At 46.5% G+C, this 13,821-nt stretch overlaps 1 protein-coding gene across 5 annotated transcripts; it reads right to left on the bottom strand.

The window, feature by feature from the left end:
- Window positions 1-9,296: 9,296 nt before the first annotated feature.
- On the bottom strand, window positions 9,297-13,771 carry LOC115643508 (zinc finger protein OZF-like). 5 transcript variants are annotated; one of them, XM_030547561.1, is made up of 4 exons: window positions 13,736-13,770; window positions 11,056-11,172; window positions 10,351-10,689; window positions 9,297-10,266 (listed from the first exon to the last, which is right to left on the bottom strand). In XM_030547561.1, the coding sequence occupies exons 1-4, from the start codon at window positions 13,767-13,769 to the stop codon at window positions 9,344-9,346; spliced, it is 1,413 nt and encodes a 470-aa protein (XP_030403421.1). In that variant the 5' UTR covers window position 13,770; the 3' UTR covers window positions 9,297-9,343. The 5 variants fall into 5 exon arrangements, with proteins under 5 accessions (XP_030403421.1, XP_030403420.1, XP_030403418.1 ...); XM_030547560.1 differs by having other exon boundaries at window positions 9,297-9,780; window positions 9,865-10,689; XM_030547558.1 differs by having other exon boundaries at window positions 9,297-10,689; window positions 11,056-11,169; window positions 13,736-13,771.
- Window positions 13,772-13,821: the final 50 nt, after the last annotated feature.

The raw sequence follows: 13,821 nt of genomic DNA on the forward strand, positions 1-13,821 counted from the left end.
GAGAAGACGACAGTGGCTGTGAGCAGGAAAATAGCCACCAAGAAGCTGGCTAAAGCTGTCAAGATCCTCAGGAAGATCACCATGCCCATGTCTAGCATGTATTGACTGCAGCGGGGACCAAAAAGGCAGAGAAAAGCCCTCATAAGTTCTAAGCTGCCATGTCATAAACAGATAGCTAAGGGTTAATGTCTCTTTCACCTGAAACACCTGACCAGAAAACCAATCAGGAAACCGGATTTTTTCAACCTTGGGTGGAGGGAAGTGTGTCTCTGAGTCTTTTGTCTGTCTGCCTGCTCCTCTGAGCTTTGGAGAAGTACTTTCTACTTTCTAGTCTTCTGTTTCTAAGTGTAAGGACAAAGAGATCAGATAGTAAGTTCTATGGTTTCTTTTCTTTGGTATTTGCATAAATATAAGTGCTGAAATGCTTTGATTTGTATTCTTTTTGAATAAGGCTGTTTATTTGATATTCTTTTAAGCAATTGACCCTGTGTTGTATCATCTTAATACAGAGAGAACATTTGTATTTTTTCTTTCTTTTTTATATAAAGCTTTCTTTTAAGACTTGTTGGAGTTTTTCTTTACTTCAGGGAAATTGAGTCTGTACTCACCAGGGAATTGGTGGGAGGAAGAAATCAAGGGGAGAGCTGTGTGTTGGATTGCTAGCCTGATTTGGCATTTCCTCTGGGTGAAGAGGAAAGTGCTTTTGTTCCAGGATTGGGAACGGAGAGGGGGAATCACTCTGCGTAGTTTCACAGAGCTTGTGTCTGGGTATCTCTCCAGGAGCATCTGGAGGGGGGAAGGGAAAAAGGATTATTTCCCTTTGTTGTGAGACTCAAGGGATTTGGGTCTTGGGTCCCCAGGGAAGGTTTTTCAGTGGGACCAGAGTGCCCCAAAACACTCTAATTTTTTGGGTGGTGGCAGCAGTACCAGGTCCAAGCTGGTAACTAAGCTTGGAGGTTTTTATGCTAACCCCCATATTTTGGACGCTAAGGTCCAAATCTGGGAATAAGGTTTTAACATGGTGTAGCAGCGGCGGGATATAGACAGAATCCAGAAGCCAGTAGGAATATTATATTTTTCTTTTCTCTGCTAAGGGCTTTTTAGCAGAGAGAAACAGTTTGGTTTTAAAAGGGAACCAGAGAGATTTTTTTTTTCTGCTCTCTAGCAGTTTGTGGTTTGCATATTAAGCGAGAAGACTGTTAAGGGTCTTTTGTCATGCAATAGCCCTCCCATTAGGTGGCAAGTACCAGCACTTATATGCATGCAAATAAAGTGGTTTTTCTGGTTTCCCTTAATTGAACATTAGCTAGAGAGAGAAAAGGAAAAAAGCACTGTTGCTAGGCAGACTTCAGGAGGCAACAGAGAGCCTGCAGTTCAGAAAATAAACACCGGAGGGCACCCCAACACAAGAAAACAGGAACCATGACTTCTAAGGCAAAGATTGACGCCGAAGAACAAATCAAAGACGCTGAACACAGGCGACAGATGGAGATGAAAGAAAAGGAAGAAAGCCTCAAACTGGCAGCCTTCCAAAGAGAACAGGCAGCCCAAGAGGCAGCACACAAAAGAAAACTAGAAGAAGAAGAGGTAGCCTACCGAAGGAAACAAGCAGAAGATGAGTTGGCCCACAGAAGGAAGCAAGAAGAAGAAGAGGCGGCCCACCGCCGAGACATGGAAAAACAACAAAAACAAATGGAAAAAGAAAATGAAGAGAAGGAAAAACAGAGAAAACATGAACTGGATTTGGCAAAAGCTCGGCTGCATGTGCCAGCCAACCCTAACAACCCGGCGCCAATTATTGCTCCACAGCACAGGAAATTTCCCACCTACAAGGCAGGTGATGACACCGAGGCCTTCCTGGAAAATTTTGAAAGAGCCTGTCTTGGGTACAGCATCCCCGAAGACCAGTACATGGTAGAATTAAGGCCACACCTCAGTGGACCTTTAGCAGAGGTGGCAGCTGAAATGCCCAAGCTGCAAATGAATGACTATAAACTTTTTCAAACCAAGGCCAGATACCGGATGGGGATAACCCCAGATCATGCCCGTCGGCGCTTCAGAACCCAAAAATGGAAACCAGAGGTGTCATTTCCCAAACACGCCTACTACATTGCAAAAAACTATGAGGCCTGGTTAACAGGAAACAACATTCAAACCTTGGAAGAAGTGAACCTCCTCATACAAATGGAGCAGTTCTTGGATGGTGTTCCTGAAGACATCACACGGTACATACAAGATAGAAATCCCAAAACTATCGCTGAGGCGGGGGAGATTGGAGCCAAATGGATGGAACTGGCAGAAAGCAAAAAAGCTACTGTCAAGGGGAACGATTACCCCAGGGGGCACACAGACCATAAACCCTACAACCGAGGACAGCCAAAGACCCTCCATACCACCCAAGTAAAGCCACAGACGCCCTATTCTTCCACCTCACCAGTCTCCAGTAACTCACCTTGGCCCAGTGACCCATCAGATGGAAGATGCTTTAAGTGTAATGAACCGGGACATATCAAGGCCAACTGTCCCAAGAACACCATGCGAGTGCAATTCATTACACCACCATCACACCAAAGATCCCCAGGCCCGGATGCCTCTCAAATACCCTTGGAGCGAAGGGAAAATTTGAGAGTGGGCGGAAAGAAGGTTACTGCGTGGAGAGACACGGGGGCACAAGTGTCAGCTATCCACCAATCCTTCGTTGACCCCAAATTCATCAACCCAAAGGCCAAAGTTACAATTTACCCCTTCATGTCACAAGCTGTAGACTTGCCTACAGCTCAACTGCCTGTCCAGTACAAAGGCTGGTCAGGAATGTGGACTTTTGCAGTCTATGACAATTATCCTATCCCCATGCTACTGGGGGAAGACTTGGCCAACCAGGTGAGGCGGGCCAAGAGAGTGGGAATGGTTACCCGTAGCCAAACCAGGCAAGCTTCCAGACCCATTCCTGTTCCTGAGCCGTCCACAGAGGCCCCGTCTGTGTTACCAGAGACCCAGACAGAGGTAGTGGACCCGGATTCCATGCCTACCACTGAAACAGCCACAGCATCTCCAGTCCCAGGCCCGGAACTGGAACAGCAACCAGCACCAGCAAGTGCAACCACATCTTCAAACTCAACGCCAGAGGGCGCCAGCAAGCCAGAACTGGCAGAAGCAAAAGACAGCCATACCCAAAAGGCTCAGCCAGAGCCTGAAATACCCTCAGGTGCACCAGCGGAGAGCGGTTCACCAGCAACGGAAACAACCCCATCACCTACATCGCTTCCAGAGGGACCAAGCCCAAGTCCACAGTCTGAGGAAAAACTGGTGACCCCAGCCTCAAGGGAACAGTTCCAGGCTGAGCAGGAAGCAGATGACAGCCTTCAGAAAGCGTGGGCGGCGGCACGGAGCACCCCACCGCCTCTCAGCTCTTCAAATCGATCCCGGTTTGTTATAGACCAAGGACTTTTATACAAGGAAATTCTTTCTGGTGGACACCGGGAAAAATGGCAGCCGCAAAAACAGTTGGTGGTTCCAACTAAGTACTGGGAGAAGCTCTTAAGCTTAGCCCATGATCATCCCAGTGGCCATGCTGGGGTGAACAGAACCAAGGACCGGTTGGGGAAGTCCTTCCACTGGGAGGGGATGGGCAAGGATGTTGCCAAGTATGTCCGGTCTTGTGAGGTATGCCAAAGAGTAGGTAAGCCTCAAGACCAGGTCAAGGCCCCTCTCCAGCCACTCCCCATAATTGAGGTCCCATTTCAGCGAGTAGCTGTGGATATTCTGGGCCCTTTCCCAAAAAAGACGCCCAGAGGAAAGCAGTATGTACTGACTTTAGTGGACTTTGCTACCCGATGGCCAGAAGCAGTAGCTCTAGGCAACATCAGGGCTACCACTGTGTGCCTGGCCCTAACAGACATCTTTGCCAGGGTAGGTTGGCCCTCTGACATCCTTACAGATTCAGGGTCTAATTTCCTGGCAGGGACCATGGAAAAACTGTGGGAAACTCATGGGGTGAATCACTTGGTTGCCACCCCGTACCACCATCAAACCAATGGCCTGGTGGAAAGGTTCAATGGAACTTTGGGGGCCATGATACAAAAATTCATCAACGAATTCTCCAATAATTGGGACCTAGTGTTGCAGCAGTTGCTGTTTGCCTACAGGGCTGTACCACATCCCAGTTTAGGGTTTTCACCATTTGAACTTGTGTATGGTCACGAGGTTAAGGGGCCATTACAGTTGGTGAAGCAGCAATGGGAGGGGTTTACGCCTTCTCCAGGAACTAACATTCTGGACTTTGTAAGCAACCTACAAAGCACCCTCCGACACTCTTTAGCCCTTGCTAGAGAGAACCTAAAGGATGCTCAAGAAGAGCAAAAGGCCTGGTATGACAGACATGCCAGAGAACGTTCCTTCAAGGTAGGAGACCAGGTTATGGTCTTGAAGGCGCAACAGGCCCATAAGATGGAAGCATCATGGGAAGGGCCATTCACGGTCCAAGAGCGCCTGGGAGCTGTGAACTACCTCATAGCATTTCCCAATTCCTCACTAAAGCCTAAAGTGTACCATGTTAATTCTCTCAAGCCTTTCTATTCCAGAGACTTACAGGTTTGTCAGTTTACAGTCCAGGGAGATGATGCTGAGTGGCCTGACGGTGTCTACTACGACGGAAAAAAAAAACGGTGGCGTGAAAGAGGTAAACCTCTCAACCACCCTGGAACGTCTGCAGCGGCAACAAATCAAGGAGCTGTGCACTAGCTTCGCCCCATTGTTCTCAGCCACCCCAGGACGGACTGAACGGGCATACCACTCCATTGATACAGGTAATGCTCACCCAATCAGAACCCCACCCTACCGGGTGTCTCCTCATGCCCAAGCTGCTATAGAACGGGAGATCCAGAACATGCTACAGATGGGTATAATCCGCCCATCTACCAGTGCATGGGCATCTCCAGTGGTTCTGGTACCCAAACCAGATGGGGAAATACGCTTTTGCGTGGACTACCGTAAGCTAAATGCTGTAACTCGTCCGGACAACTATCCAATGCCACGTACCGATGAGCTATTGGAAAAGTTGGGACGTGCCCAGTTCATCTCTACAATAGACTTAACCAAGGGGTACTGGCAAGTACCGCTAGATCAACCTGCCAAGGAGAGGTCAGCATTCGTCACTCATGCGGGGGTGTATGAATTCAATGTCCTTCCTTTCGGCCTTCGAAATGCACCCGCTACCTTCCAGAGGCTGGTAGATGGTCTACTAGCTGGACTGGGAGAATTCGCAGTTGCCTACCTCGATGATGTGGCCATTTTTTCAGACTCCTGGCCCGAACACCTACTACACCTGGAAAAGGTCTTTGAGCGCATCAGGCAGGCAGGACTAACTGTTAAGGCCAAAAAGTGTCAAATAGGCCAAAACAGAGTGACTTACCTGGGGCACCAGGTGGGTCGAGGAACCATAAACCCCCTACAGGCCAAGGTGGATGCTATCCAAAAGTGGCCTGTCCCAAGGTCAAAGAAACAGGTCCAATCCTTCTTAGGCTTGGCCGGATACTACAGGCGATTTGTACCACACTACAGCCAAATCGCTGCCCCATTGACCGACCTAACCAAAAAGACCCAGCCAAATGCCTTTAAGTGGACTAATGAGTGTCAAAAAGCCTTTACCCAGCTTAAGGCAACGCTCATGTCTGACCCTGTACTCAGGGCCCCGGATTTTGACAAACCATTCCTAGTAACCACAGATGCATCTGAGCGTGGTATAGGAGCAGTGCTCATGCAGGAAGCAACAGATCACAACTTCCATCCTGTCGTGTTTCTCAGCAAGAAACTGTCTGAGAGGGAAAGTCACTGGTCAGTCAGTGAAAAGGAATGCTATGCCATTGTGTACGCCCTGGAAAAGCTACGCCCATATGTTTGGGGACGGCGGTTCCAACTACAAACTGACCATGCTGCACTCAAGTGGCTTCATACTGCCAAGGGGAACAACAAGAAACTTCTTCGTTGGAGTTTAGCTCTCCAAGATTTTGATTTTGACATTCAACACATCACAGGAGCTTCTAACACAGTTGCTGATGCACTCTCCCGTGAGAGTTTCCCAGAATCCAGTAGTTAAAAAGTGTTCTTAAAATGTAAAAGTCTGTTAGTTATATACTTAGTAGTATATGTAAAGGTGCATGTGTTGTATTAATCTGTTTATTTTCAAGTTCTAGAAGGAAATTGCCGCCAGTGAGCTTCCCCACTGTCTGCAATTTGGGGGGCGTGTCATAAACAGATAGCTAAGGGTTAATGTCTCTTTCACCTGAAACACCTGACCAGAAAACCAATCAGGAAACCGGATTTTTTCAACCTTGGGTGGAGGGAAGTGTGTCTCTGAGTCTTTTGTCTGTCTGCCTGCTCCTCTGAGCTTTGGAGAAGTACTTTCTACTTTCTAGTCTTCTGTTTCTAAGTGTAAGGACAAAGAGATCAGATAGTAAGTTCTATGGTTTCTTTTCTTTGGTATTTGCATAAATATAAGTGCTGAAATGCTTTGATTTGTATTCTTTTTGAATAAGGCTGTTTATTTGATATTCTTTTAAGCAATTGACCCTGTGTTGTATCATCTTAATACAGAGAGAACATTTGTATTTTTTCTTTCTTTTTTATATAAAGCTTTCTTTTAAGACTTGTTGGAGTTTTTCTTTACTTCAGGGAAATTGAGTCTGTACTCACCAGGGAATTGGTGGGAGGAAGAAATCAAGGGGAGAGCTGTGTGTTGGATTGCTAGCCTGATTTGGCATTTCCTCTGGGTGAAGAGGAAAGTGCTTTTGTTCCAGGATTGGGAACGGAGAGGGTGAATCACTCTGCGTAGTTTCACAGAGCTTGTGTCTGGGTATCTCTCCAGGAGCATCTGGAGGGGGGAAGGGAAAAAGAATTATTTCCCTTTGTTGTGAGACTCAAGGGATTTGGGTCTTGGGTCCCCAGGGAAGGTTTTTCAGTGGGACCAGAGTGCCCCAAAACACTCTAATTTTTTGGGTGGTGGCAGCAGTACCAGGTCCAAGCTGGTAACTAAGCTTGGAGGTTTTTCATGCTAACCCCCATATTTTGGACGCTAAGGTCCAAATCTGGGAATAAGGTTTAACATGCCAAGCCCCAGAAGGTGATCAAAATCCTACCTAAAATCAAGACAGGATAAGGTGACTGTCATCTCCAAAGCCAGGGCTAAGAAGGTAACACTGAGAAAGAAGTGAAGAGATTTCCATTGGGATGACTCCTGATCCCCTAGTGGCTCTTTTATGAATCACCAGACCACCCAAAGAGATCAAAGTCCTGCAGGACAAACAGCCTCATGGACAGTATAATGAAGTGGTGGCAGATGGGGGAAGTATTTCTCTTCCAGAGGGGAAGTGCTGTGTTTTGTGTAACACCTGCCAGGTGAGTGATGCACTGACAGGGAAGCTGTCTATAGCTCCCACATGAGCTCATTCTCTTCGATCTGCTTCTGCTGTTATTTCAGAGCCAGCACTAGTGGGAGTGTGTTCCTGTCACTTCACCAGCTGTAGAACAGGCTCTGTCTGCATCCCAACTCTGATTAATCCCACTTTTTAATGTATTTCTACTGTGCTACTTTCCCAGTTCTCTGCCTCATTCTAACATTCCCGTCAGAGACTGAATATGGGGAGGAATGGACTACTTTGTGTGACATTCGGTAAGTTGCCATAGTATGTGACTGAAACCTCCGCTGGAGGTGGGCGGGAGCCTGTTATACACACAAAATAGCTAAGCTTTACCAAACTACCTGCTACACATTCAAAACTTCCTGTACACACACAATAGAAATTGGGGTTCTGAGAAACGGCAACTTTCCTTTAATACAGATCATTGTTTTCTGTTCTTCCAGAGGCATTGAAATAGAAGCACATTACCTTTCAACAGCTGCTATTTCATGACCAGCAGCAGAGCCTGTCAATTTACCACCCATAGAGTGATTGTTTCTAACTGCAGGGTTAGCCAAACCATTCAGTAACATTATTGCTCTGTTTACAAAGCCTTTGGTTAGTGATGAATCATGAGACTTATCCCTTCCTGCTGTAATTCCACTGATTCCAGTGTTCTCTTTCCCCAGTTCTGGTTCCAAGAAAATAAAGTAATTAAAACAACCCTCAGAACTAACATGTTGTGGGAAAGTGGAAATGTTGATAGCTCAAATAATTCAGTTTCTTCTGTGTCTTGTATGTGTCTATCTGCTTTGTGTGCGTGACCAGTGGGGCTTTTTGTTTGCTCCTGGCAGGTTCAACCCTGTCAGATTTGTCTGTGGGGAAGGGCCAGAGAAAACAGACACTCTGCCCTTCCAGGTTGGGGTTAGGCAAAAGAATAACAACCCTGTCCCATAAAAAATAAAAAATGTTACAGAAACAGTGGTAAGAACAGTGCTAGAGAAACAGGTAAATAATCACAATGCCCAGGCTTGAAGTAATTAGAAATACAGAATTCAAAAAGCAAAGCTCAGGGGAGATTTGGGGTTTATTCTCTGAGCTTAGCCATGTGCTATAGCACGGGGAGCACTTTTGGAAGTCTCCCAGCCCACAACTGGGGAAAGGAAAAGGATTCTTAGGTTCTAGCACGGATTGAAGGAGGATAGTGATAGGGAGTAAGGGACTCCCTCTGATTTACCCTAACTACGTCTGTTGTTACAATGGGTGAAATGACTTTTTTCCCTACCTCTGCCCTGTTCCTGCTCTTTGTTATAATTCAATATATTTTAAGTGTGGAAAATGATAATAAAAATATCTGCTCTCCAGCACAACCTGAAGCAACATCAGAGCAACTGGGAATGAAACAATTTGTTCCCAAAGGGAGAACTCAGTGACTAACAATGGCTTTGAAATGGGGGAACAGGATAACCGTGATGCTCAGGGTTTGTTTAGACTAGGAAAAGTGATGGAGTTTAGGTCAGGTCAAGGGGAAAGCTAATGCCAACCACTGCACCTGGGTTGCATCAGCACTACAACTTTTTACATTAAAATCACTAACTGGAGCAGCCAACACCATGTACAGTCCTAGTGGATGGAAGGCACAGGTAGTTTTTGCTTCAGTGTACCTTGTTGGGATCAAACCTCTCCCACACCTGGAACTGATGAACATTCCTGGCTGGAGGGACACACACTCCTATGACTCAAAAGGAAAGGAGATGATAGAAAAGATCATAGGACTGACCCCAAAGAAGGATGAGCTGCAACAGGCAGAAGCAGGCAACTCATCTAGTGGAGCTGAGACACCACGGTGAAGATGATGCAAAAATCACTATGTGGGAATTAGCAAATGTGATTTTTTTTAAAAAAATTTGTTGGCCAACCCTAGTCAAGGGATTTAATACAATTCTCTCTCATGTGGATTTTCTGATCTCTAATGAGCCTTGAGCGCTGATTGAAGCTTTTTCCGCACTCAGAGCTTTTCCTGCACTCTCCCCCATGTGGATTCTCCTATGTGAGACAACGTTTGAGCTGTGCCTGAAGCTTTTCCCACACTCAGAGAATGTGTACGGTGTATCCCCTGAGTGGATTCTCTGATGTAAGACGAGGCCTGAATGATTAAAGAAAAGTTTCCCAGACTCAGAGCATCCATAAGGTTTCTCACCCATGTGGATTATCCGATGTCTGATAAGGTTTGAGCTCTGATTAAAGGTTTTCCCACACTCAGAGCATGTGTAGGGCCTTTCTCCTGTGTGGATTCTTCGATGTGTGATAAGGGCAGAGCGGTGATTGAAGCTTTTCCCGCACTCAGAGCATGTGTAGGGTGTCTCTCCTGTGTGGATTCTCTGATGTGTGATAAGGTGTGAGCGCTGACTGAAGCTTTTCCTGCACTCAATGCACGTATAGGGCTTCTCACCCATGTGGATTTTCCTATGTCTGATAAGGTTTGAGCTCTGATTAAAGGTTTTCCCACACTCAGAGCATGTGTAGGGCCTTTCTCCTGTGTGGATTCTTCCATGTGTGATAAGGGCGGAGCGATGATTGAAGCTTTCCCCGCACTCAGAGCATGTGTAGGGCGTCTCTCCTGTGTGGATTCGCTGATGTGTGATAAGGTTTGAGATCTGATTAAAGGTTTCCCCGCACTCAGAGCATGTGTAGGGCCTTTCTCCCGTGTGGATTCTCTGATGTGTGATAAGGTGTGTGCGCTGATTGAAGCTTTTCCCGCACTCAGAGCATGTATAGGGCTTCTCTCCTGTGTGGATTCTACAATGTGTGTTTAAGGTAGAGCTCCAACCAAAGATTTTCCCGCACTCTGAGCATGTGTGGGGCGCTTCTCCTGTGTGGATTCGCTGATGTGAGATGAGGGCTGAACTATCGATGAAGCATTTCCCACACTCAGAGCGTCCATAAGGTTTCTCACCTGTGTGGATTGTCTGATGTCTGCTAAGGTGTGAGCTCCGATTGAAGCTTTTCCCACACTCATGGCATGTGTAGCGTCTCTCTTCCAAATTGATTCTGTCGCTTGTTATAAGGTCTGAGAGGCTACTAAAATTTCCCTCTGGCCTCCCCTGAGTCTCACAGGCTTTTGTTTTTTCTGGGAGTGCATAACTCCCGGAAACATTCCCTTTGGATCTTCCTGATAAAGTTCCATGTGGTTCTCCTTGCTCAGCATCTTCCTGATGGGGTTTTTCCTCCTCATTCTGACTCACTGTCACATCGCCTGATGGGAGACTTAGAGAATCCAGACATAGATCACTCCCTGCACCGGAAAGAAAGAAAATCTCAGAGAGAGGAATGGAAAAAGGGATGAACAATCCAAAATATGTGTGGGAGAGATCAAACCTATCAGGAGCTGACCTTCCCCAAAACCTTCCCCAGAGGAGAGAGGAAGGGATCAGTTTTGGTCTGCATCTCACGAGAACACTCAGGGGAAAGTGAGATCGGCGAGCGACCTGCAGCCAGTTGTCAGTCAGAATAGGAGGGAAGTCATGAGTGACATCTGCCATAATGATTCCACATCTGCAGGGAACAATCCTGAACTTTGAGAGCTCACAGGGTCTTTGCAGGGCATCCCAAATATTTCCTGAATTCCCACACAGTTGAGTTGATTTAACCAAGTCTTCACCTGTGCAAGTAGCTCTTGGAGGCACTTCTTTCTCAGAACTCTGGCGGTCTGGGACCCACGGCTCTTCCCCTCGTTCCAGCTGTAAGATCACATCAGGTTCGGAAACTGGAGACCCTACTCAAGGCAAAGAAAACGAGGGAGGTCAGAGGAATTTCTGGGATACCTGTCACAAAGAACAGTCCATGGTTTTAACTCCAAGCTCATTTTTAAGCAGTAACATCTCAAGGCCAGCTTCCTTGGCTCAAAGTGGCAGGAGAGTTATGATGATTATAAATCATATTCAATACCTTAATACTAAGGAGCAACTAACAGTAGGTCCCCATTGTGCGAGGACAAGTACAAATGCACAGAATAGTAGAGGGGCCCATGCCATGAAGAATTTACAGTCTAAATACACAAGACACACACAGAATGGGGGAAGGGGTAGAACCCACTGTTAGAATAGAGATATTCAGGCCTGCCTAAAGCCTGTAGTTTAAGAACATAGGTGTATTTTTATCACTTAGCTACTTACAGGAGTATGAAAACAAAGAATCAAAATCACTGTCCGTATTTGTAAGGGCCTTCTCTTACTGTGACAGTCTCAGGCCTTCCTTGTTCTTAGGCTAAGGCCTTTGACTAAGCAGCAGGGGCAGTCATAAGCTGAGAAGCAAAGGGACACATCCTCACATCCCAAACCAGTCACACTGAACTAAGGTGCTATTGGGCTATTAGGAAGATGATCCTGTCCTGATAGTGCCCATCACCACCAGATAAAGAAACAGATCTTAAGATGGTTAAAGAAAACTTAGTTTGATAGCAGCCTGTCTGGCAAGAAATGACTTCTCAATGCTTGTGGTTGTGAAACTCTCATTTTGGTATTGTTTTATCTTTATGGCCACCACTTTTACAATGTTAATCAGTCTGACTCTCTAATTGGTTTTGTCTGCTGTATAATTAATTTTGCTAGGTATAGGTTAATTAGGGTAGTGGGATATGATTGGTTAGAGAATTATGTTTCAATGTGTTAGGATTAGTTAACTAAACTTCAGTACAAAGATTGGTTAAGCAAAGGTATAGCTGAGAATATTACTATATAAACTGAGTCAAACAGGAGAGGGAACAGGAACAGGGACACAGGGTAAATGCTCTGCGGTGTCAGAGTGGATAAGGGCGACACGCCACCGAAGATCCCAAGCACCCTGAAACCTCTGGGCAGCCCTGGATCACAGTCATTCCCTTGTCTCTGTCGGGTATTCCATTGATGTAGGTTACTCCCAGTCAGTCATTAATGACCCATTCATATCAACCCATGACAGCTACGTGACAAAACACCTCACGTCTCCTGCTCTTTATAATCACAGCAATACCAATCACAGCAGGAAACTGAGGTGTGTATTGGCATCATATAGGTATCATCAAAAGTCCCACTTCTATCTCAGACACACTGTTCACAGCCCCTGGAGAGAAAGCAAAGCACAAGAACTGGACGTTAGTCCAGCAAACATAGTGGAGGACAAGCTGCAATCCTCACACACTAGTCAAAAAGGAGATGCATGTGGGTCCCTACCCAGAGAGAGGGGCTGGCTAGAGGCCTGATACCTGAGGGGCCATTCCTTGAGCATTCCTTGATACCTGAGGGGCCATTCCTAGAGGCAGGTCAAAGGCTTAGCTATCCCAGAACTGTGACATTGCAAAAGCACATTTTGGGGAATTAGGAAATCCAGTGACTCAGGTGTAATGGGAGGGAGAATTAAACTCCCCCAGTGTGAGGAGAAGGCTGGGGAATTAAACACTAAAACTCTGGAGCAACAGCCTCTAATTCTTCTGGAAAAGGAGAATGTAAGAAACAAGAACTGGGCTACGTAACCTCAGGAGGGACAGGCTCAAAGATCCAAGGAGCCTGGAGGGAAGACAGCTGTTGCTGCTGCATATGGGGAGAGGGGGGACACGACTCTCTCCAAACTCTCACTCTTCTTGACCCCGACCTGATTTTATGATCGATGACCTAGTCTCACGTCTTGTGGGCAATTTTATACTCGCTAGAGGTAAGATGTCATGATCAGAGTATTGTTTATTAGCTTGGAACATGTGTGGAGGGGCAAGGAGGTGAACATAAAGAAATGGGTTATTAAGGGTAGGTCAACCCTACAGCCAGGACTGACGCTCTGAGATCGATCTGGCTGTGGTCGATTTAGTGATATGAATTAGTAAACGTAGCCTAAGCTTGCCTTATGTTTCTCTCATATTAAGAGGGCCTTATATTAAGGGCCTTATATTAAGTTGAGGCTTTGTGAGAGTGGTTATGCTGAAGTCAGGGGTTTACCTGAGGTTTGGGTAGGGATTCAGGGTTAAAGGTCTGGGATCCCCCACAGCTCTAGATCCCCAAACCTCTCCTCCCTCCCAATGACCCACCCAGCCCACTTCCTGGGTGCCCTTCCTCCACACTCCCCTCTCCTTCTTCCCATTTCTCGCAGCTGGCACCACCTCCCGGGGCCTTGGGAGCTTCTTGTGTTCCCTCCTCATCTCTCTTTACCTCCCTCCCTCTCTGCTGCCTGCTAGTCTCTGGGAGACAAGGAAAAAAAGGGGGACAAAGAAACTTGTCAAAATGTGGATGATGAATAAAAGTATTAAGTTATTACTGCTCAGGTTCTTTAGAGACTCCACAGCTTCTAATAACCCAGGGGACAGGACTCCTTACCCAGCGAGGTCACTGTCTCATAGTTCTCCTGCATGACATCCCTGTAGAGGGCTCTCTGAACAGGGTCCAGCAGAGCCCATTCCTCC

The sequence above is a fragment of the Gopherus evgoodei genome, unplaced genomic scaffold, assembly GCF_007399415.2.
Source record: "Gopherus evgoodei ecotype Sinaloan lineage unplaced genomic scaffold, rGopEvg1_v1.p scaffold_61_arrow_ctg1, whole genome shotgun sequence".
NCBI classification, from domain to species: Eukaryota; Metazoa; Chordata; order Testudines; family Testudinidae; genus Gopherus; species Gopherus evgoodei.

What these genes read in the sequence shown, in the direction of transcription:
- LOC115643508 (XM_030547557.1), bottom strand. Translation starts at nt 13,769, where the DNA reads ATGCAGGAGAACTATGAGACAGTGACCTCGCTGG. An exon ending in TGAGACAGTGACCTCGCTGG is followed by an intron (nt 11,173 to 13,735) that starts GTAAGGAGTCCT and finishes CTTTGCCTTGAG; the next exon opens with TAGGGTCTCCAGTTTCCGAA. An exon ending in TCCAAGAGCTACTTGCACAG is followed by an intron (nt 10,690 to 11,055) that starts GTGAAGACTTGG and finishes TTTCCGGTGCAG; the next exon opens with GGAGTGATCTATGTCTGGAT.